The 22,264-nt window shown below is 42.0% G+C and overlaps 1 protein-coding gene across 2 annotated transcripts in view; it reads left to right on the plus strand.

Moving 5' to 3' along the window:
* The first annotated feature begins 11,109 nt into the window (after positions 1-11,109).
* Positions 11,110-22,264, plus strand: part of PRR16 (proline rich 16) — a 612,007-nt gene continuing 600,852 nt past the window's right edge. The window contains exon 1 of one of the 2 annotated variants that reach the window (XM_069753461.1): positions 11,110-11,665. In XM_069753461.1, coding sequence (XP_069609562.1) covers positions 11,522-11,665 — 144 coding nt within the window. In that variant the 5' untranslated portion in view covers positions 11,110-11,521. The remainder of the gene's footprint in view (positions 11,666-22,264) is intronic. The other variant, XM_069753469.1, reaches the window with a different exon arrangement.

Consider the following 22,264-nt stretch of genomic DNA (forward strand, 5'->3'; position numbering starts at 1 on the left):
CGGGCAGTGACATCATCACGCCCGCTGTCAGTGTGGGGGATGATTGGAGAAGGAGTGCAGCGCAGTGCTCCTTCCCTCATCAATGTGGTGAGCTGTATCGGCTAGATGCTGATACAGCTCACCTTGCAATAACGGGCGGGGGGCCAACTGCTGGCACCGGGCCCCCAGCCTGCTCAGGGGCCCCATAGCGGCAGAGCAGGGAGATTGATTCTCCCTGCTCTGCCACAGAATCTAACTGGATGCAGTTACAGTAGCGCAGCTCTGGGTGGGCCCCCTCAAAGCGCAGGGTCCGGGGCGATGGCCCCCTCTGCCCCCTCCAGTAGCTACGCTACTGACTCTATGTGAAAAATGCTTCTAACATTCTCCTGGATACTTGGCTGCAACTGGGTTTGAATTAATGTTGGAGCCTGATGAAAAAGCTCTGATTGCAGCACCAAAAACACTTTTGCGACTTATCTAGAACTTGCTGCCACACTACAGTTTTTTTTTTAGCAATGATTCGTTTGTGAAATCAGCTAAATTTCAGATGGTTTCAAGTTGCAGACAACTTCCATTGAAATCTATGAGATCAAATTCAGTGCGACAGTATTAAAAGGGTGGATCAACCTTAAGGTACCGTCACACATAACGATATTCTTAACGATATCGTTGCTTTTTGTGACGTAGCAACGATATCGTTACCGAAATCCTTATGCGTGACAGCGACCAACGATCAGGCCCCTGCTGGGAGATCGTTGGTCGCTGGGGAATGATCAGAACTTTATTTTGGTCGCTGATCTCCCACTGACATCGCTGAATCGGCATGTGTGATGCCGATTCAGCGATGTCTTCACTGGTAACCAGGGTAAATATCGGGTTACTAAGCGCAGGGCCGCACTTAGTAACCCGATGTTTACCCTGGTTATCATTGTAAATGTAAAAAAAACCACTACATACTTACATTCCGGTGTCTGGTCAGCTCCCTCGCCTTCAGCTTCCCGCACTGACTGTGAGTGCCGGCCGGCCGTAAAGCAGAGCACAGCGGTGACGTCACCGCTCTGCTTTACGGCCGGCCGGCGCGCCGCTCACAGTCAGTGCGGGAAGCTGAAGGCGAGGGACGTGACCAGACACCGGAATGTAAGTATGTAGTGTTTTTTTTTTTTACATTTACAATGGTAACCAGGGTAAACATCGGGTTACTAAGCGCGGCCCTGCGCTTAGTAACCCGATGTTTACCCTGGTTACCCGGGGACTTCGGCATCGTTGGTCGCTGGAGAGCTGTCTGTGTGACAGCTCTCCAGCGACCAAACAGTGACGCTGCAGCGATTGGCATCGTTGTCTATATCGCTGCAGCGTCGCTTAATGTGACGGTACCTTTAGGGTACAAGTCTGCAAACATTCTATTTGCCTGCAGACTTGTGAATCTTCACAACTCATGCACTTTGAAAGTGCTGACTCCAGTATCGGTTTATCATGTGACTGTAAGTATGCAATTTGCATACTTTCTGCCACATTCTGACTGGACGTATGCAACCTTGTTAAATACACTTGCATATAGTGACTGCACACTTGTACTCTAAGGCTGGATATAAGGGGCAAAGGGTGGTAGTTGGGAGCGAGGGGCAACTGTTCTCCCACGCCCTGGCACCCCACAAGTAAATAGTGTCCTGTCTGTCATGTGGGTTGTATAACACACACTTATGTGTTGGATGTCTCCCCTGGTTCCACGATCCGGGGTACAGATGCCACCACACATTGAATGACAGACTCCGTGTCCATTTTTAAACATTCAACTTTACTTAACAAGTTCAAATGTTCCATGGCAGTTACAGTACAGCACGTGTCCACTTTGTCAGTTTTTCCAGCCTGAGCTCTCCCTTCACTTCCTAGCATTCTGGACCAACCTCACAGCACCCATGCTCTTCTCTGTCCTGGTTTTCCATCTGGCTCCCTTATCTGGAAGATAAAAAAGGCACTTATCTCTGGCTGTTGACCCCGAATATCCTGGGAGGGATCACTGAAAGTAGTGGCAGCCGTCTGCATGCTGCTTCCCAAAAGTCCTGTGCTTTTCTGTACTTCCAGGCCCACTGGCCTAATCTTCCTTTCCTTTGTCCCCTTCAGTTATCTCAACCTCTATCTCTGACTGACTCCCTAAAAACCGGAAGTATTCCTATTATACCTACTCCTACCCTTCCCAACTGGGAAATTCCCTAAAGTCTTAACTACTTCTATACTGATCCTACCTTACTTCCTATACAACAGTGCCCTTCACTGCACTATACCTAATCCTACCCTAATCTATGAACCTTATGCTATACCTCTGCTTATTTCCTAATTCCTCAGCCTAATTCTTTCTCTAGTCATATCAAATTACACACAAGTATACTGACTATGAGTCACGACATATAAAACCATTATCAAAACATTCAACAGAATCATCCACATTATATCTAAACTGTACCTGTTTTATCAGGAAGGAATGCAGGGCATGAATCGACCCTGACATACCCTTACATGTACAACCCCTTTAAATATTTGGTGATCCTTGCATCACGATTTTGCATTATAAGCAAATAGAAACGGATATGAATTGCCAGATATCTGGAGCATCACAACTGTGTGTTTTGGGCCTCAGTTGCCATAGAACGGATGCTGCCGATATGCGTCTCTGGAGATAATTCATGTCATATTTTAATTTTTAAAAAATAAAAGTTGGAATAGTCTTTATTCTAAACCTTGGCGCTGCTCTTCCTTTCAGGTAATTTTATGCTCAGAACACTGCCGTGGGGCCAAACCAACACCTGGTGATCTGACTAATCTATGAATATCTGATTTCTATGAATATTATGGTGCATGGTAAAAATCTGTTTCACAACAGTGAAATCTGAATGTGTCCTACAAAGAAATATGTTTGCACTTAGTATGTAAAAAGTGTTCACAGGAAGGAAATCCTGACTGTTTTTTATTAAATTCTTGTAAATTGTTCCGGCACTGCTGGAGACCCAATGTTTTTAGATATTTGGCAGGAAAGGTTTATCTTTATGTATTGACGGCCAGTGAAACAGTAATTCAACAAGTAGATTGAGCGGAATCATACAAGTTTACGGGAAACTGTTGAATTTGTCCATGAGCATCTAGAATGGATATACATCTCAAAATGCACAAAGTAGAAATATGTTTTGTATCTATTGGAACCATGTCAGTGCATGGAAAAGTTTCCGCTTTATTGCCGAACATTTATTGGATTCAATCATTTATGACATGCAGTAATATTTCAGCTTTCTGGAGGAAGTCGCACATTTGGATACTGCTGCTTTTCACTCATATTATTAGAATATTGTTTAAGTGCAGAGAAAATATGTGTCACATAGTTCAATGTTTACATCATCTCCTCATGAAAGTGAAGCCAGAGATTATTGGCGCCCCTCCTCCAGAAATTCACAGTGACGCCAGTTGTCTTGGAGCGATTGAACGGCTCTCTTTTTCCTCTATGTATAGTTTATGAAATGCACCATTTGTTCCAGGCTCATTTCTTCTAGATTTAGTCTCTGAGGATGTGCTCATTGTTCTGTTGCTCTTCTTTTTATCTTCCAGGTCTATTGGCACATGTTGCTAACCATTTTATTTCAAGAATGATGAAATTTTTGTAAATAATGCATTCTCTCCTTTATCACATTGACAATGTGCCTATATTAGATGTCCCTGTTTAGGACCCCTTCTTCTAGTCATTAAGCTAATATGACTGATTAAAGAAATATGTGGATCCGTTGTTCGCAGTCTGCTGTAAAGCGAAGGACACTTTTTCTCCTTTGATGTGTATGCAATCACTTATGAGAGAGACAGGAGCAAACTATGAGTCTTCCGTACTCTTCTATATACTTCAGTTGCTCCCTTTGACCCAATAATTTTATTATTTATTAATAATAATAATAATAATTTTATTTCTATAGTACCAACATATTTCGCAGCACTTTACATTTTTAGAGGGGACTTTACAGACAGTTAAAGACATTGCAGCGTAACACTAATCACATAAATCAACAGATACTAAGAGAAATGAGGGCCCTGCACGCAAGCTTATAATCTATGAGGAAATAAGGGAGACGCGAGAGGTGGATGGTAACGATAGCTTTCATTGTTCTAACCAGCCATATTATAATAAATCGGGTGTTCATATAATGCTGCATGAACCAGTTATTAGCCAGAATGTGTAAAAGTACAGACACAAAAGGGCTGTTAAAAAAATAAAGCGTGTGAGAGCATGATACAAGGGTCCTGGTTATGAAGAAACTTTTGAATGGGCAATACAGTGATAGCTAAATAAATATGTTGACGCAGTCTGAAGAAATGCGTATTTAGGGCATGTATAAAACTGTGGTATTGGGGATTGGTTGAATGATCCTGGGTAGTGCATTCCAAAGAATTGGCACAGCACGTGAGAAGTCTTGGAGACGGGAGTAGGAGGTTCTGATTATGTTAACTTTAGTTTATTAATCTTGCTCATATAGCATCATCATATTCCACAGCGCATTACATACATTATCATTGCTGTCCCCACTGGGGCTCACAATCTAAATTCACTAGCAGTATGTCTTTTGCAGTGTGAGAGGAAAGAGAAGTACAAGGAGTAAACTCACTCAAACACAGGGAGAACATAAAAACTCCCTGTAGATGTTATCCTGGGCGGGATTGAACCCAGAAAGAGATAAGCCAGCACCCTGTACTTCTTGAGAAAATTCCATGTTTATTTTAACTTTATTCCATACGTGATAAAACCACTGAACACAGGTCATCAGACACCTGACAGATATGGAAAAGGAAGTTTACCTCCGAAACGCGTCAAAATTACAACAGACATTGAGTTTTCTCAACAAGGATGGATTGCTGGCTTTTCTCTTACTGGGTTACATTGAGAAGCTCAGCTCAAGCTGCCAAACACCCTGGATGAACCTATTACACGTGAGGGGAGCTGTTCATTTTCTTATGCTGGATTGAACCTAGGACCCCAGTGCTGCAAAGCAACAGTGCTAATCAATGAGCTACTTTGCTGCCCTTAGCAGTTTCACCTACTATGGCAGAGAACACTTTGAGGAAAAAAAACCCTGGCAGCAAGGGTGGATTAAGGGTAGCCAGGACCCCGGGCTGTTCAGACACTGTGGGCCCCTGGTCATGTGACGGGGTCATGTGACGGGGTCATGCTATGGGGTCATGCGATGGGGTCATCATATAACTGAACCAGATTATTCCAGAAAAATAGTTGCTGTGTGAAACTATAACCTGTCAAACATCCATTGATCTAGTCAATTTACCCTTCAGTTAGGAAGAAAAAAAACAAAACAATATACTATCATCATAAGTGCCAGTATTCACAGGAGATCTGTACTTAGTATGCAGTGTCTGTGTAGAGGTAATACAGTGATCACCAGTGACATTATACACAGGACCTCTGTATATAATATACAGTGTATAGTGTCAGTGTATAGGTAACACTGACTCACCAGTGACATCTCTAGGTGAAGTCCTTCATCTTTCATCCAGCACAGACCGCCATCACTTCATCCAACCAGGACTTGTCTCTGCAGGAAATAACACAGATATCTCGAGCTCCACTTGCAGAACACATTACTTAAGTTTTCACAACTTCTACATTACACCACATGAAGAAAAAGAGGCGACATAGTGTCACTCTACACAGTAACAGGACCGCCTCCCCATTTAAAACAGAATCCTCAAAAAATAAAATAAAGACATCACTGCAGTAATAATATCCCTTAATTAGCCCCTATGGTAATAATAAAATCCCCCATCCTGGCCCTGTGTATCTCATTCCTGGCTTCATCCATATGTTCTCCCATCCTGCCCTCATGAGTATCCATTCTGCCCCATATTATCTCCCCATCCTGCCCCATCAGTCTCCATCATATCCATCCTGCCCCATGATCCTGCATGATCTGTCTACAATCCTGCCTCATGTCTTTCATTCTGCCCCATGTCTCCAATCATGCCCCGTATCTACATTCTACCCATGTCTCCAATCCTGCCCTATCTGTCTCCAGTCCTGCCCCCAGTGTGTCCAGCATCTCTGTCCCCAGTGTCCAGCATCTCTGCCCCCAGTGTCTAGCATCTCTGCCCCCAATGTGTCCAGCATCCTGCCCCCAGTGTGTCCAGCATATTGCCCCCAGTGTTTCCATCATCTTGCCCCAGTGTGTCCAGCATATTGCCCCCAGTGTGTCCAGCATATTGTCCCCAGTGTGTCAAGCATTCAGCACCCAGTGTCTCCAGAATTGAGCCCCCAGTGTCTCCAGCATTTCTGCCACCAGTGTGTCCAGCATCCTGCCCCCAGTGTGTCCAGCATATTGCCCCCAGTGTGTCCAGCATCTCTACCCCAGTGTGTCCAGCATTCATGCCCAGGCCCTCCGCATTGCCGTTCGGAATAAAAAAACAAAAACCTAGTTCTTCTCACCTGTCCGCGCTCCTTCGGCGAATCTCCCTCCAGCAGCGTGCACTCGCCGGTGACTGACAATGACATCAGATGCCAGCGACGTGCGCGCTGCAGCTCACTTCAGCTGCCAGCCTCCAATTGGCTGGCGGCTGTTAACTATTGATGTGTGGGCGCGCATCCGCGCGTCAATAGCGTTAAACTGCCGCAGCGTCGGTAGGGGCCCGGTGAGCAGATGAGACGGGGCCCGATGTGGGCCCCCTCTGCTCACCGGGCCCATACGCCCATCGGGCAGTGGTCAATCTGAGCGGTTGCCCATTTTCCCCCACACCACTATGCACTGGGCTAACGCCCAGATTGACCTCACTATAATCCGCCACTGCCTGGCTGACTAGTCCTGGCAAATTAGTAAGAGAACAGAATTTTTTTTTCGTCCTCATAGCTCCAAAGTTTTCTCATATCAGACACTTGATTAAAATGCAAGGTTTTGGGTTCTGTATGATGCTGGTGTATCACAGAAGTAGTGAGATGGCTTATTTATCTGTTCACCTGGATAAGAAGGAACCCACGTAAAGCAGGGGGTTTAGTTCTATATTTACATGTGCAAGTTTTGTGGCAATTTACTGTGTTATTAACTTTCAGTTAAAAAGTGGATGTAGTTTTTGGAGATGACTTCATATTTAGTGATGAGCGAATACATTCGGCACTATTCGTTACTTGCACAAATAATGCGGTATTCTGGCTATTCGTTACTTGGCAAGTAATTTATTATTCGCCTCGATATAGTCAAGTGACCAGCCCAGCCCATTTGGTGCTTTATTGCAGCCAATGAACATGCTGGACTGGCTTGCCAATCACAGTAATGCCGGCACCATTTTTTGTGTGACATTACTGTGATTGGCTGGCCTTTCAGCATCACAGGGACTATTTAAAGGCTGCCAGCGCCTTCTTGCGCACATTGCAGCTGGAAACAGCGTAGGGAGAGCATAGTTTAAGCATAGGGAAAGTGCAAGTAGAGTAGGGATAGTGATGGGAGTTTATACTGAACGTTTATTCATTCCAAAAACCTCTTTTAAGAGGTAAAGCCTGACAGCCTGACCACAATACAGGCCCTCGCTTGCATACACTGTTTTCAAAATGTAGTTCTAATGCTTTTGGTCTCTGGTAGAATCCAGTTTACTGTTATTGATCATACAGCTCCACCAACTCCTGTATTATATTCATTTTCAGCGGCTTCACCCGCTATGACAGTGGTTCCACTGGACTTTACAAAACACAGGTTTCACTGCAAGGTACTAATTGTGAGCGAGGGCTGCATAATGAAATGGCGGTGGACATAAGCATGTTTGAAATGGCATTGTAAAGGGAATATGTATTCCACTATCTTGCTAACTATTTGGCATGAGGAAGGGTCCTCCCAAATGTAGGAGTGAGAGCCCTGACAAATATTGAAGTAAAAAATAAAGCCAAAATGCTCCGTGTGAACATGCGCTAAAAAGGCAAAAATTAAGAGACCACTGCAAAATGTTCAGTTTGTCTGATTTTTTTTCTTTATAGGTATATGCAGTGCCCCAGGATCCTGATCGTTGCAGTAATATCATTCTCCTCTTGGGGGGAGTGATGTTACGTTTGGAGGCAAAGAAGGACAATTGAATCCAGGTATCACAAACATGCAACATATTTCGCACTCCAGGCCACCAAGGGGAGCTATGCTCCTATTTATTAGGGCACTTCTCACACTTAGGTAAAACTGGTTGCCTGGGGAGGAAGTTAGAGAGTTGCTGACTGAGCTTCGCTCAGGTAGTTGGTCCCTGACAAGGGTGAAAGCCTGTCAGAGATCCAGACAGAAGGACACGGAGCTGTGCCTGCCCTAAGTGCGGCAGCTTCTAGAAAGAGACACTGAAGGAGGACTGTATTGTAGAGAGGGTGAAGAAGTCATAGCAAAGGAGTGGATATCAGAGGAGTTCTGCCCTACACAGGCTGCCTCCTTCTGAGGCGCAGGATCCCGGTAGCCGGAACACCGAGGGAGCAACAGTCCTTTATGCTTTGCTCTGGAGACCGACAGGACAGCTAATATCACGTGACCTGCCCACCCGATACCCAGGAGGCAAGATGGCACCCCTTGGAGGCTGGGGCATGATAGAGTCCCTGTAAAACGCCTCAAGCCACCGGTCATACGGGTTTGACCTATCCATCTGGGGCACAGAGAGAGACACAACATCTGTACCATCTTCAACAGTTGTGAGTACCTTATGAGAAGCTTAGCAGTAAGGTACTACAACACACGGCGCTAGAGGAAGGCTACCGATTTCTATCTGGACAAGGGGACTCTGGATTTGCCTCCAAACCGGCCGGACTCTGCCTGCCCTGTGGTCTGGTACTCTGAACTGTGGATGCTGAAGCCTTCAGTAAAGGTAAAGAGACTGCAACTCTGTGTCCTCGTTCTTCACTGCGCCTCTCACCACCCACCATCTACACACTGGGAAGCCCTGGGGACATACTTCACATGTGGGAAGGTATACCATCTAGCTGCCATAACATCACCCCAGTGGTCCCCTTAAATCAGTGTCGGTCACTCTGACCGAATACCACAGGTGGTGTCACGAACATTTCCCCTTTAAAGACCTTCCCCTTTAACTCGGACGTCCCAAGGGCCATGGACCGGGTCAGCCACCTTGACATCCCCCTGGGAACCGAAGGACCCAGTACGGAGTACCCCACTGCCCTTGGGGCGCTCCATTTATTTTTTGAGTAAAATGTAAATTGTTCTTTTAGTCTATAAACTTCTGACATGTCTCCGAATTTCCAAGCAATAAATTTTGTAATTTTTTCTGACAAGGAAAAATGGTCAAAATAAAAAAACAGGGCTTTCAGACCTCAAATAATACAAAGAAAACAAGTTCATAATCATTGAGAAACAACAATACTAATGTTTTAACTCAGGAAGAGTTCAGAAATCAATATTTTGTGGAATAACCATGATTTTTAATCACAGCTTTCATGCATCTTCCCATGCTTTCCACTAGTCTTTCACACTGCTTCTGGCGCAAAATTTAAGCAGTTCTTTGTGTGATGGTTTGTGACTATTCATCATCCTCTCAAAGACATTCCAGAGGTTTTCATTGGGGTTCAGGTCTGCAGATTGGGCTGCCCATGACAGGGTTTTGACGTGGTGGTCTCTTAATTTTTGCCAGAGCTGTATATATATGTATGCCTATTTTTTGCGTTATATACATGTAATTATGAAGGAAATAATGTTTCTTAGCATTTTTGCCTTTAAAAATTTTTTGGTTTGGTAGATATTTTCAAAAATCCGTAAAATCGGTGTAATAGTCTGACAACATTATTCCCAGACACCATATGTGAGTCAAAAAGGCATGCGGGCATCTTCTCTATGTTCTTCCCATTTTAGTTTTAGCTCTTTCCCATCCATTTCAGCTTTTTTCTTGGGCCCTCAGACCTGTTTGTTGGGTCTAGCAGAAAAATATTCGGCTTTCCCATTGACTTGCCTTGGATTTGTTATTTGGTACGAATACATGGATATTAGAAATTATTCGTGCTGATTTTCCCGAATTTGAACATTTGACAATTTGATCATCACTACTATTCATATTGAATGTTACTTGCCACTTATGCCTGAGAGTCTCAGACAATGACTCAGTATCCTCCTTCTCCAGCCTCTGTCCTTGACTCCACAGGGTAGGCTGGCAGGCAGTGTGCACATGCCGACTGCTGAATTTGTCTCTGCCTTGTCTGCTATAATCTCTCCTCAGTGCCAATCCTACTTTTCACCTAGTCATGATGATGCTGATGTTCTTAATGATGGCTGCATGGCAAATGAGAATAATTTAATCTAAATGTGAAGTAACAGGACCATGCAAATCCAAAATTACTGAAACTTGCTATTGCTATTTAAAAAAAAATCACTTGGCACCAGTCTACCAGTAGTAATACCAGCTGTGTAGAGGGATTTCTGGCCTGGAGACAACCCCAGATGTCACATAGGAATAAAATCCATTTGGGCTGCAGATCCTCATTTTTGCTGCTTCAAGACCTCCTATCTGTTCCTTCCACCTGAGTTTCTCACCACTTCTACTCGAGAACCAGACTATTGCAGTGTTCCAGTATTGATTTAATTTGAACCTGATAAATGAGGAATCATGAATTTAGAAAGCACTTGGGCAATGGTTATAAAATAAGAAGTCAGAAACAAGACGTAGCCACTCTTCAATTTCATTTACTCATCTATCCTGTTTTCTGAGGAATTAAAGCACAGAATCTTTCCTATTTTTCTAACCCTTCATTCTCCATCGTCCCAGGGGGGATTCTCATAAATGACATATTCACCTCCTACTTCTGGGATCCTTACAGAATAAAAGCATAGTAGATTCTCCTACCTTACCTGATGAATTACGTCGGAGCGTCGGTTATTGCTGGATTGGACTGGAGACAACAATTTGCAGAATGACACATGATGTATGGGCTTTATTGACCTGGTGTAAAACATGTCAATATTATACTCATTTTTTTTATACATTTTCTATGTTTTAATCCACAGCATATACATTATGATCTAAGCTTTATGTGTGTGACAGAGTAAAATATGCCTGTTATCACTGGTCCCTTTGGTAATACATGGCAATCGTAGTGCTGCATTATAGGGAGAAATACGGTAATGCAGGAGAGTAGAAGAGAACAGATAGACTGTGTGTAGCAAGCAGCAAGTAGCAGGCAGTAGGCGTGCTATGTATAGAGGAGCGAGCAACACCAGGGAAGAATGTGACTGTCACCAATTAAAAGTAAATGGATGTTTAGGCGCCTCTGAAGTAAAGGAGTCTTATGTCATTCGTGAACTTTGGGATCTTGCACTTTTTTCTCCCTTGATTTAGCGAAGCACTGTGACGCAGGCACTGATCGACAATCGCCACTAGTCTGCAGCCCATTCCCCAAGCAGTTCTGTGGAGTTCATGGCAGCGTGTATACAGGGAGAGGAAAAAGAAGAGAATGAGGGAGATCTGAGCAAGAAAATGCGGGGGAACAGCTCCTCAGAGAGGGCTGGAGCCAGTCACCCTCTTCTGAAGCTCCCTTGAGCTGGACTGCAGCATGTCAGCAAAGTCTAAGGGGACATCCTCACCGACAGAGGGACAAGCCTCCAAAGCCAAGGTGAAAGAACAGATCAAGATTATCGTGGATGATTTGGAATTAGTCTTGGGAGACTTGAAGGATGTAGCTAAGGAACTTAAAGAGGTAAGACTGTGTTGGAAGCAAGGGGCAGCCCACCGCCAAGACAACCGCAAACTCTAAGTTACCCATAAGCAGCACTCTACTGTCCAGCAGAGCAGTGGGAAGGTGTGTGCTGGGGATCAGCGGTAATCACAGCTGGTTTTATGAATGGGAGAGTGTGGATTTTACAAAACTGTGGAATTCCTGATGTTTGTTTATAGGAATAAAGCTTAGGGCTTGTTCACACATCAGTATTTGGTCACTATTTTGTATCAGTGTTTGTATGACAAAACCAGGAGTGGCATTTAGGACTTATTCACACATTAGTATTTGGTCAGTATCTTGCAGCAGTGTTTGACAAAACCAGGAGTGGCATTTAGGGCTTATTAACACATTAGTATTTGGTCAGTATCTTGCAGCAGTGTTTGTATGCCAAAACCAGAAGAGACACTTGGTGCTTATACACATATCAGTATATGGTCAGTATTTTGCATCAATGAATGTATGCTAAAGCCAGGTGCACTTAGGACTTATTCACATGTCTGTATTAGGTCAGTATTTTGCATCAGTGTTTGTATGCCAAAACTAGGAGTGGAACTTACAGAGTAAAATAATACTTGAAAGATTGACACCTGTCCTGTGTTGTGGAGACACTCCTGAGACAAATACTGTTGAGCTACAAGTACTGATCAAAAATACTGCTGTGTGAATAAAGCCTCATAGTAAAGCACACATGCACAGACACAAGTGAGACTACAGCTGCTCGGCCAGCTCCAGCATCCTGCACCTCGCAGACTGAACACATTCCCACATTGCCTGTACTTGTATCAGGGAGATGGATGGAGCAGGCATGCAGATCTCAATGAGCATTTCTTAGTCACGCATCTAATTCCTGCCTCTCTGTGATTTTATGCACTATTAATGGTTCCCATTTCAAAGGCTGCTCTGCAAAACATGCAGACATCAGTGCGAGAACCAGCCGGAATATAAACTTGTGCTTTATGCAGATATGTATGAATGTGTGTGTGTGTGCAAGATGCATGTCTTGTGTTTTTTTAATGAAATTGGAGCATCCCCCTTAAGTGCCTTAAAGACTTTCTATGTCATTAATGGATTTCCAAGTCCACTGAGCCATCAAAGAAGATGTACCCAGCTACTAAAATAGCTGCAAGGCAATTTTGGGGACAATTTATAATAAGTGATCTGGATTTTAAAACTCTTATTTTAGTTTGGTAAAGATAAGATTCCTTGGAAATAACAAAAAAAAACCTGCCACAGATATACCAAGTCATTACTGGCAACATGAATGTCATTTCTGTATGTGTGCTAGCTCTTTAATGCTGTTTAACCCAAGATTTGTGATATATAGACAGGCTGATGAATATTTGATATTCGATGTAATTACATATGGTGTCTGCCTTATTATGGGCAGTCTGGGCTATAGTACTGGAATATAAATGTGTATAATGATAAGATCGCAAACATAGGATCAAACGAATGATTCTGATGCTTAAAACAAATCACTAGAGCATTTTGCAGAGATGTATTTTTTTTCTGTGCTAGAGAATGAGTCAGCTCCTGAAATAATGTATGATAATATGAAGCATGAGGCTGGTATATTTATGGGTTCGGGAAAGTAATTAGGTAAGTGTTAAAATAAATAATAGATCTCCTGTTCATATTAACATGTATAAATAGAAATCGTCATACATTCATGGGAAACATGTTGGATTTACCAATGGCAAGTGTCACATTCCTTGAGGTTTAAAAGGAGACATAATGTAACTCGGAGGATGTCAGCAGCAGATAAATGGAGCTCCAACGCAGCTAAGGATTTGGTTTTTTTTTTCAAAGCAATTCCCTAAATCATAATTTAGCAACACAACTGGTCGACAGATGGTTGGATTATGCATAGAAATTCTGGTCGAAAGACGATGTACTTTGATAATCCTTGGTTTGCCATTTATATAAGGCAGGCGTTCATTTTCATTGAGCGTGCAAGTTGTTTCCATTGTGAATCGACGGCAACAGGTCTAGCAATGGTTACAGTATTAGTCGAAGTAAATGAAAACAGAAAAAGGGTGGCGTATATCTTATCTGCGTAGGATAGGTTTTTTTTTTTTAATATGTGCTGTCTATGACCATAGTAAGCAATCAAGAGGAGGGCACAGCCATGGTATCAAGTAATGACAGCTCTAAGAGAACAACACTGTCCTGGGAAGTTTGTGATGTTGCAGAGATAATAATCAATTATTTTTTTGAGATTCTTATAAACAATAAGCCCATAATTAGCAAGACTTTAGGAAAACCTGCAATCTGAAAAGTGGTTGTCAAGACTAATTTAGGTTGCCTATGATGTATCTATTTATCTATCTATTTGGTCCTTGCTATATTAGGATTTTTTTCCCCAGAATGTGGTCATGCATTTATACATTTTATTTGGTACAGGAAAGATATAGATCTTGGTACCGTGTTAGCCGATAGATAGAAAAATATTTAGAATTGAGAGTAACCACTAACCAGTAACCATCAACCACTGAGGACTCTCAATTCTAAAGTATCAACCACTGAGGACTCTCAATTCTAAATATTTTTCTACATGTTATCTGTTAATTTTTTTGGACAGAAGCAATTAACCTCGGCCATTGACAATGTACGTTGTAATACAAAGCCATTACCGATGTGTAAACTGATCCTTCACCATCAGGCTATCTGTTCTTGTCCAACATTGATGGCTTGGGAATGTAAAACTATGAATCAGACACATTTACTTGGAAAGAAATAGAATTAAATCTCTGTAGTTTGGATGATTCACTGTGTAATCAAGCTGAAAGCAATCGCTGATTAAGATTTTTGTCCCACGTTCAAATGCCAATGGCAAATAATTCAATTAGAATGGATTTTCTTTTCTGTTTTTTTTTCCCCCTTCTGCAGGGAAACTCCTGTTTTTAGAGATTTTCATAGATATGTTCCAGTAAAGTCCATTTGGCTGGTGATTGCTGCATCACTTTCAAAGCAGATTACATGTTAAGGATGACTTTAACTGGGATGGAGATTGAAATCACTAATCTCTCCTTCATTTTGTTAGTTCTCTCTATATGAAGAACTGGAAATCTAGTTAAACACAAAACACTGACAGCTTGAACATGCCTGCAGGAGATATTAGAATTGAAACTTTGTGCTTTTATCTCTCTCGGCGGATAGATCTCATTGTGGCAAGTATATCTTACACAAATGACATTAGTCACATTATATTATGTAACTTATAGAGCACAATTAGCAAAAGTGCATCTCTACGGTATAAGTTAAAGAGGACCTGACACCAGGTCAAAAGGGTTCAGTTATTGCTCTTATTTTTTTTATTTCGAATGCTCCCATGAGTATTCTTTTTTTTTTTAATTCCTTATACATCTCTAGAGATATGGACCTTTTGATTTAGTGTTTATTTTTATGGTCTTTACCAAGGGAGCATGGCTCACAGAATTCCTTGGGGGGGTGCCATTAGGCTGCTCTGCATTATTACCCTATGAGCAAAGCCCCTTTGGAAAAGACCATGAAATTAGCACTAAAGGTACCGTTACACTAAACGACTTACCAACGATCACGACCAGCGATACGACCTGGCCGTGATCGTTGGTAAGTCGTTGTGTGGTCGCTGGGGAGCTGTCACACAGACAGCTCTCCCAGCGACCAACGATCAGGGGAAAGACTTTGGCATCGTTGAAACTGTCTTCAACTATGCCAAAGTCCCCAGGTAACCAGGGTAAATATCGGGTTACTAAGCACAGGGCCGCTTTTGTAAAAAAACAAAAACAGTACATACTCACATTCCGATGTCTGTCACGTCCCCAACAATGGTAACCAGGGTAAATATCGGGTTACTAAGCGCGGCCCTGGTTACCAGTGAACACATCGCTGGATCGGCGTCACACACGCCGATCCAGCGATGACAGCGGGTGATCAGCGACCAAAAAAAGGTCCTGATCATTCCCCAGCGACCAACGATCTCCCAGCAGGGGCCTGATCGTTGGTCGCTGTCACACATAACGAGATCGTTAGCAGGATCGTTGCTACATCACAAAAAGCGTGACGTTGCAACGATATCGTTAACTAAATCGTTATGTGTGAAGGTACCTTTAGTAAAATACCCATATCTATGGAACCAGATGGTGGATTTTAAAATGTAGATAAAGGACTATTCAGGGGAGCAGTAGGCATCAAATAAATGCAAACGCTGTCCACTTTTGACCTGGTATCAGGTCATCTGTAAAGAATATATAGTTTGGAAATAATAACCCCCGTTTTACTGTATACAATGATGATATTTTCCAGCTTTGAATCTCCACCATACAAATTTAATCAGAATAAAAAAATATATATTCAGTTCACCCTCCTATCTGCCAGCAATCACAGCTAATGGTAACACAGTGTGCAGGAGCACTTGGGAAAGTCAATCCCACACAGAAGGTTCCAAGAAAGTAGGGGAAGCACCACATGTGAGTGGATAAAATCAATGTTTATTCCTAAATTGTTAAAAAACAGCTTCATTAGTGTACATTCCATAAAAAGATTAGGCAAAAGGTCTATACGATGGGAGTTATTACATATTTCAAACTTTTAAGCTCTCTAGTAAGTCTAAAAACCAGGGATTTTAAAGGTTCGAAACATGTACTAACTCACATGGTTTATAGAACTTTTGCCTAATCTGTTATGAAATATAAACTGATGAATTTTGAAATACAAATTCATTTTATCTTTTCAAATATTTAATCAGTATAATATCAGCAATTGTATTTCACTAAAAATAATTTTGTCTCTATAAACAGAAATTTTATGTAATTGACATTTCAATAGAACCTGATGGATCAGGAAAATGATTGCAGTTACATAAGGTCATCTTCTTCTGCCACTATTCATGGAGGTCAGAAAAGCAGTTGTGTGATTTTGGGTGTTTTCCAAGAGAAAAATAAATGAATGGATCTTAATGCTGAAAATCCAGTCTATGATGTATTACTTTCAAAGTCAAGTTTCAGAATATTTGATGGGAAGATCATTAAAGAAAGTGAATGAGAAAAATGGAAATATTAATGTACAGGTAAAAGCAGTACAAAGACTCAGTAGTACAAAGCCACATCATAAAATAAAGCAAAAAATGATATGAACAAAAGACTAAAAAGATGATAGATCAATAGGATTAGTCAGCTTCACAATATTACTGCTAATATTCTACACCAGGACAAATAAGGATTTTTGAAAAGTTTCTTATTAACATCAAGAATGATCAATGTTACCAAGAGACTAAGAGCATCTATCATGCTTGTGGATTCCCATTGTTCTGGGTGAAAAGGCTACTTTTATAAATTATGCAACAAAACTTGTGATAACTTCATAAAATAAAATCTTGAAGAGAACATGTAATTTACAACAGAAAGATAATTGCTGTACCTAGTATAAATGCTTCTGTTCCACTTAATCTGATAGGTATTTTTAGCTCCAAAGCCCTTCTGTTCCTGAGATATGGTCCATCTTTGATTTATGTTAATCTAGTCTTGTAATTCAATTGGGCATAATCCTGAAGAAGTCCATAGAGAAGAATTGGGGACTACACCCACATGACCAACAAGACTTGCTTTATATACAGAGAGGAGGGAGCTATATTTCAGGAATGGAGAGGTACAAAAATGAAAAAGACAGTTTCAGGGGAACATTGGCATTTAGACCTCCAGTTGAAAAGGTTACATATTTATGGCAAGCAAAATGTTCTCACATAAAGAAATAAATACAAGATGTCATTTGGCCACTCTATTCAATTTTCTCTGATATACTAAAATATCTGATAAATACAGATGGGAGATATCAGTTCGCAGGACAGTCCAGTCACAAAGTCAGTTATGTCTGACAGGCCTGGTACGACATCATGGTTGTGATGTGTCATCCATGTGATATCACACCAGGTTTGCTGATCAAAAGAAGAAGAACCATAGATGGTGTAATAAGAGTCCGATGGGCCCAAATGCAAAATTTGAATCTGGGCTCTCCCCTTCGCCTATTGGTCAAATGCATGGGCCCTTGTAGCGTTCTAAATTATTTAGGGACATATGTGTTGCCTCCAACTATGTAGTAATGTCCCCCATCCTGTACTAATGTGGCCCCTTACAGGTATATATGCTTCAGATCCTGGGGTCCTTCCTGGTATTTACTTCCCCCATCCTGGTATATAAGTCCCCTATCTTGGGTTCCTTTCTGGTATACTCTGTATTTCCCCTATCCTGGCATATATGCCCCACATCTTGGGTTCCTTCCTGGTATATATGTCTCACATCCTGTGATATATGCCCCACATCCTGGGTTCCTTCCTGGTATATATGCCCCCCACCCTCCATTCTGGGTTCCCTCCTGGTATATATGCTCTCAGTCCTGGTTTCCTTCTTGGAATATTTGTCCTCCATCCTGGGTTCCTTTCTTGTATATAAGTTTCCCATCCTGGCTTCCTTCTGGGTATATATGTCCCACATCCTAGTACGTATGTCAGCCAATCCTGGGCCCCTTCCAGTCATACATTCATGTCTAAAAGTTTTGGTACCTTTGAAATTGTTCCAGTAAATGAAGCATTTCTCCTGGAAAATTATTGCAAGTACACATTTCGTTATACACATGTTTATGTCCTTTGTGTGTATTTGAACAACACACAAAAAACTGGAAAAAAAGGCAAATTGGATATAATTTCATGTAAAACTAGAGAAATGGGCTGGAAAAAATTGTTGGCACCTTTCCAATATTGTGGGTAACACTTTGTTTCAAGCACGTGATGGTCATTCAAGCTCACCTGTAGCAAGTGACACCTGAAGCTGGATAAAAAGGGGAGAAACTGACTCAATCTTTACATAGTGTGTCTGTGTGTGTCACACTAAGTATAGAGAACGGAAAGAGCAGAAGAGAACTGACTGAGGACTTGACAACCGAACTTGTTGAACAATATTACAATCCATCTCCAGAGATCTTGATGTTCCTTTGTCCACAGTGCACAACATAATTGAGAAGTTTACAACCCATGGCTCTCTAGCTAATCCCCCTGGAGGTGGATGGCAGAGAAAAATTGTTGAAAGGTTGCAACGCAGGATAGTCTGAATTGTGAATAGTTGAGGTAGTGAAAACATGGCACTCGTACAAAATAGGATGGGTGGTGCTCAAGTAGGGCGTCCAGCCCGAAACAGTCCAAAAATAGAAATGAACTTGGCACTCAAATGGTATTGTGGCTTGAAAAGACAAATTGTTTATTGGGCATCCATAAAGCAAAAAGGTTGAACGTTTTCGGTCCACATCCGGACCTTCATCAGAACAATTTTACTGGTATAGTCGTAATTTATCAATGTCCTGCCTTTTGCAGATCCGATGGTTTTTAGGTTGCCTGGAAGCTCAGAAATGTCCTGTGTGTGCCAGCGCAGAACGGTATGCACCTGAGGTCACTGGAGAAAAGCGCTGTCAGGACATTCCTTGGCATTCCTGTGGACCGAAAACATTCAACCTTTTTGCTTTATGGATGCACAATAAACAATTTGTCTTTTCAAGCCACAATACCATTTGAGTGCCAAGTTCTGAATTGTGAATAAGCAGCCCTAATCAAGTTTCAAAGAAATTCAAGCTGTCTGCAGGATCAGGGTCCATAGTGTCAGTGCAAAATATTTGTAGACATTTGAATTAAATAAAGCGCTATGGCAGAAGACCCAGGAGGACCCACTGCTGGCATAGAGACATAAAAAGCTAGACTACAGTTTGTCAAAATGTGAGACCAAGATAGAGCTTTTTGGTAAATCACATCATTCAACTGTTTACTGAAAATGGCATGAGGCCTGCAAAGAAAAGAATACAGTAACTACAGTCAAATATGGTGAAGGTTCAAAGATCTAATCTATCTAATCTAATGTGGTTGTTTGATGCCTCTGGCATTGGGTGCCTTAACTGTGTACATGGCATCATGAAATGTGAAGATTACCAAAGGATTTTGGGGTGTTATGTACTCCCAGTGTCAGAAATCTGGGTTTGTGTTCTAGGTCGTGGGTCTTCCAGCAGGACATTGCCCCAAAACATACTTCAAGAAGCGCTCAAAAATGGATGGAAACAAAGAGCTGGAGTGTTCTGACGTGGCCAGCAATGAGTCCGGATCTAAATCCCATTGATCACCTGTGGAGAGATCTCAACACATTCGGCCATGACTGTATATGCCCCCATCCTGCGTTTTTTCCTGGTATATAGGTTCCCATTTTGCCACTGGTCTCTAGCGCATAAAAATTCTACTTACCTACCCCGCTCCCACTTTACACGGTTTCCTCTACTATATCAACAAACTCACAGAGCTAACATGAGTATTATATGATTGAGAGCATGCTAGCTTTAAAAAGTGTTTAAATTTCCCCATGTAATAAGATCAGGATATAAATTGTATACTCCTACAGTATATAATATGCGAAGCCAAACAAATTGGAGTGCTATGCCATATATAAAAAAGTATCAAAAAATCTTTATTAAATGATTATAAATACATTTTTCAAGACATCATTTGTAATATACAAAAACAAAAGAATCAAGACAAAAGGGCAAATTACCCCAGTACAAAAGTGTGGGTCCAAGGCATAAATATACAATCATAGTGAAAGCATCATGGTAGTAAATAAGGAACAGGCTGATCACTGAAACACAAGTGCATTTAAAGCAGAAAAATACAAATAAATAGAGAAAAAAGCAAGTGCATCTCAGTGATTATGCTGCCACAATGCACATAGTTTCAGAGACCAGATCATCTAAGATCTGTCATGGGGTATTCTCTTAAAGCATCCTAGTTACATTGCAAGTCAAAGACAATAATACTATTGTATCCATTAGTGCTCACCCATGATGTAAGTAAAGATATGCCAAGAATTCAGGCACAATCCCTAACACGCGTTTCACGTTAGCTTTGTCAAGAAGCAGAGGCGTAGCTAGGGTTTTGGTTCAGGGGGGGAAGCTTCTGAGTGGGCCCCTAACCAGGTAACCTTGAGAACAAATGGGTGAGGAGGCAATGTTGCTGAAAATAATCTCTATTCAAAGAGCAACATTGATATTACCACCATATGGTCAGTGGTAGATACCAGCCCTGCAGAACATATAACAGATCAAAGTACAGTTGCAGATGGTGACTTACAGTTGACGTTCTTTCTGATGGTATCGTTCACTTTTCCTGTCTTTTCCATCTGGCCCAGACTGACACAACTTCTTCCACCCAGGACTCATCTACAGAGAATACAACAAAGACACATTTCACTTCTATTATCAGCCCCGTCACCATCTATTCCCAACCTGCACAAACTCCTCATCCTACTGGTACCCCAATGAGCTGCCGTATGTGTCCCTATTACTGCACCTGCTGTGTGGTTCTCTGTGCTCTCTACATTCTAAAGCTAACCTAGTAATGCTGGGTGCAAGTGGCCTAGAAAACAGTGCCCACATTTTGCTCCCTAGAAAGTACTAGTGCCCTGTGTGCCCATTTGATAGTTACAGTAACCTGAGTTCCCCTATAACAATAAGTGACTACTTAACATTGAATAATGATGCTCTCTTATACATAATATGATGCCTCCTCACTGTAATGTATTCCCACACAGTATACTGACCCCTTAGTAGCCCCAAAACTGCTTTATGGCCCCAAAACTATGTGATGGCCCGTTCACTGTAATCCCCACACTGTATGATGGCCTCCTAGATAGCATCCGTATAGTATAATGTGCCAGATAGTCCTCAATACAGTATAATACATTCCCCATAGGCCTGTGTAGCATAATGCACTCCTCATAGGCCTGTATATTATAATGCACTCCCCTAGGCCTATATAGTATAATGCAATCTCTATAGGCCTATATAGTATAATGCACTCCCCATAGGCCTGTATAGTATAATGCACTCCCCATAGGCCTGTATAGTATAATGCACTCTCCATAGGCCTATATAGTATAATGCACTCCCCATAGGCATGCAAAGTATAATGCACTCCCCATAGGCCTGTATAGTATAATGCACTCCCTATAGGCCTGTATAATATAATGCTATCCCTATAGGCCTGTGTAGTATAATACACTCCCCATAGGCCTGTAAAGTATAATGCACTTCCTGTAGGCCTGTATAGCATAATGCACTCCCCATAGGCCTGTGCAGTATAATACACTCCCCATAGGCAGCCTCTACAGTATAATGCACCCCCATAGGCAGCCAGTATAGTATAATGCACCCCCATTAGGCAGTCAGTACAATATAGTGCACCCCCATAGGCAGCCAGTACAATATAAGGCACCCCCATAGGCAGCCAGTACTATATAAGGCACCCCCATAGGCAGCCTGCATAGTATAATACACCCCCGTAGGAAGCCAGGACAGTATAATGCTCCCCCATTTGGCAGCCAGTACAATATAATACACCCCCCATTAGGCAGTCTGTATAGTATAATGCACCCCCATTAGACAGCCAGTACAATATAAGCACCCCCATTAGGCAGCCAGTACAATATAATGCACCCCCATTAGGCAGCCTGTATAGTATGCTGCACCCCCATTAGGCAGCCAGTACAATATCATGCACCCCATTAGGCAGTCTGT

Source organism: Ranitomeya imitator, chromosome 1 (assembly GCF_032444005.1).
Source record: "Ranitomeya imitator isolate aRanImi1 chromosome 1, aRanImi1.pri, whole genome shotgun sequence".
In the NCBI taxonomy this organism is placed as follows: Eukaryota; Metazoa; Chordata; class Amphibia; order Anura; family Dendrobatidae; genus Ranitomeya; species Ranitomeya imitator.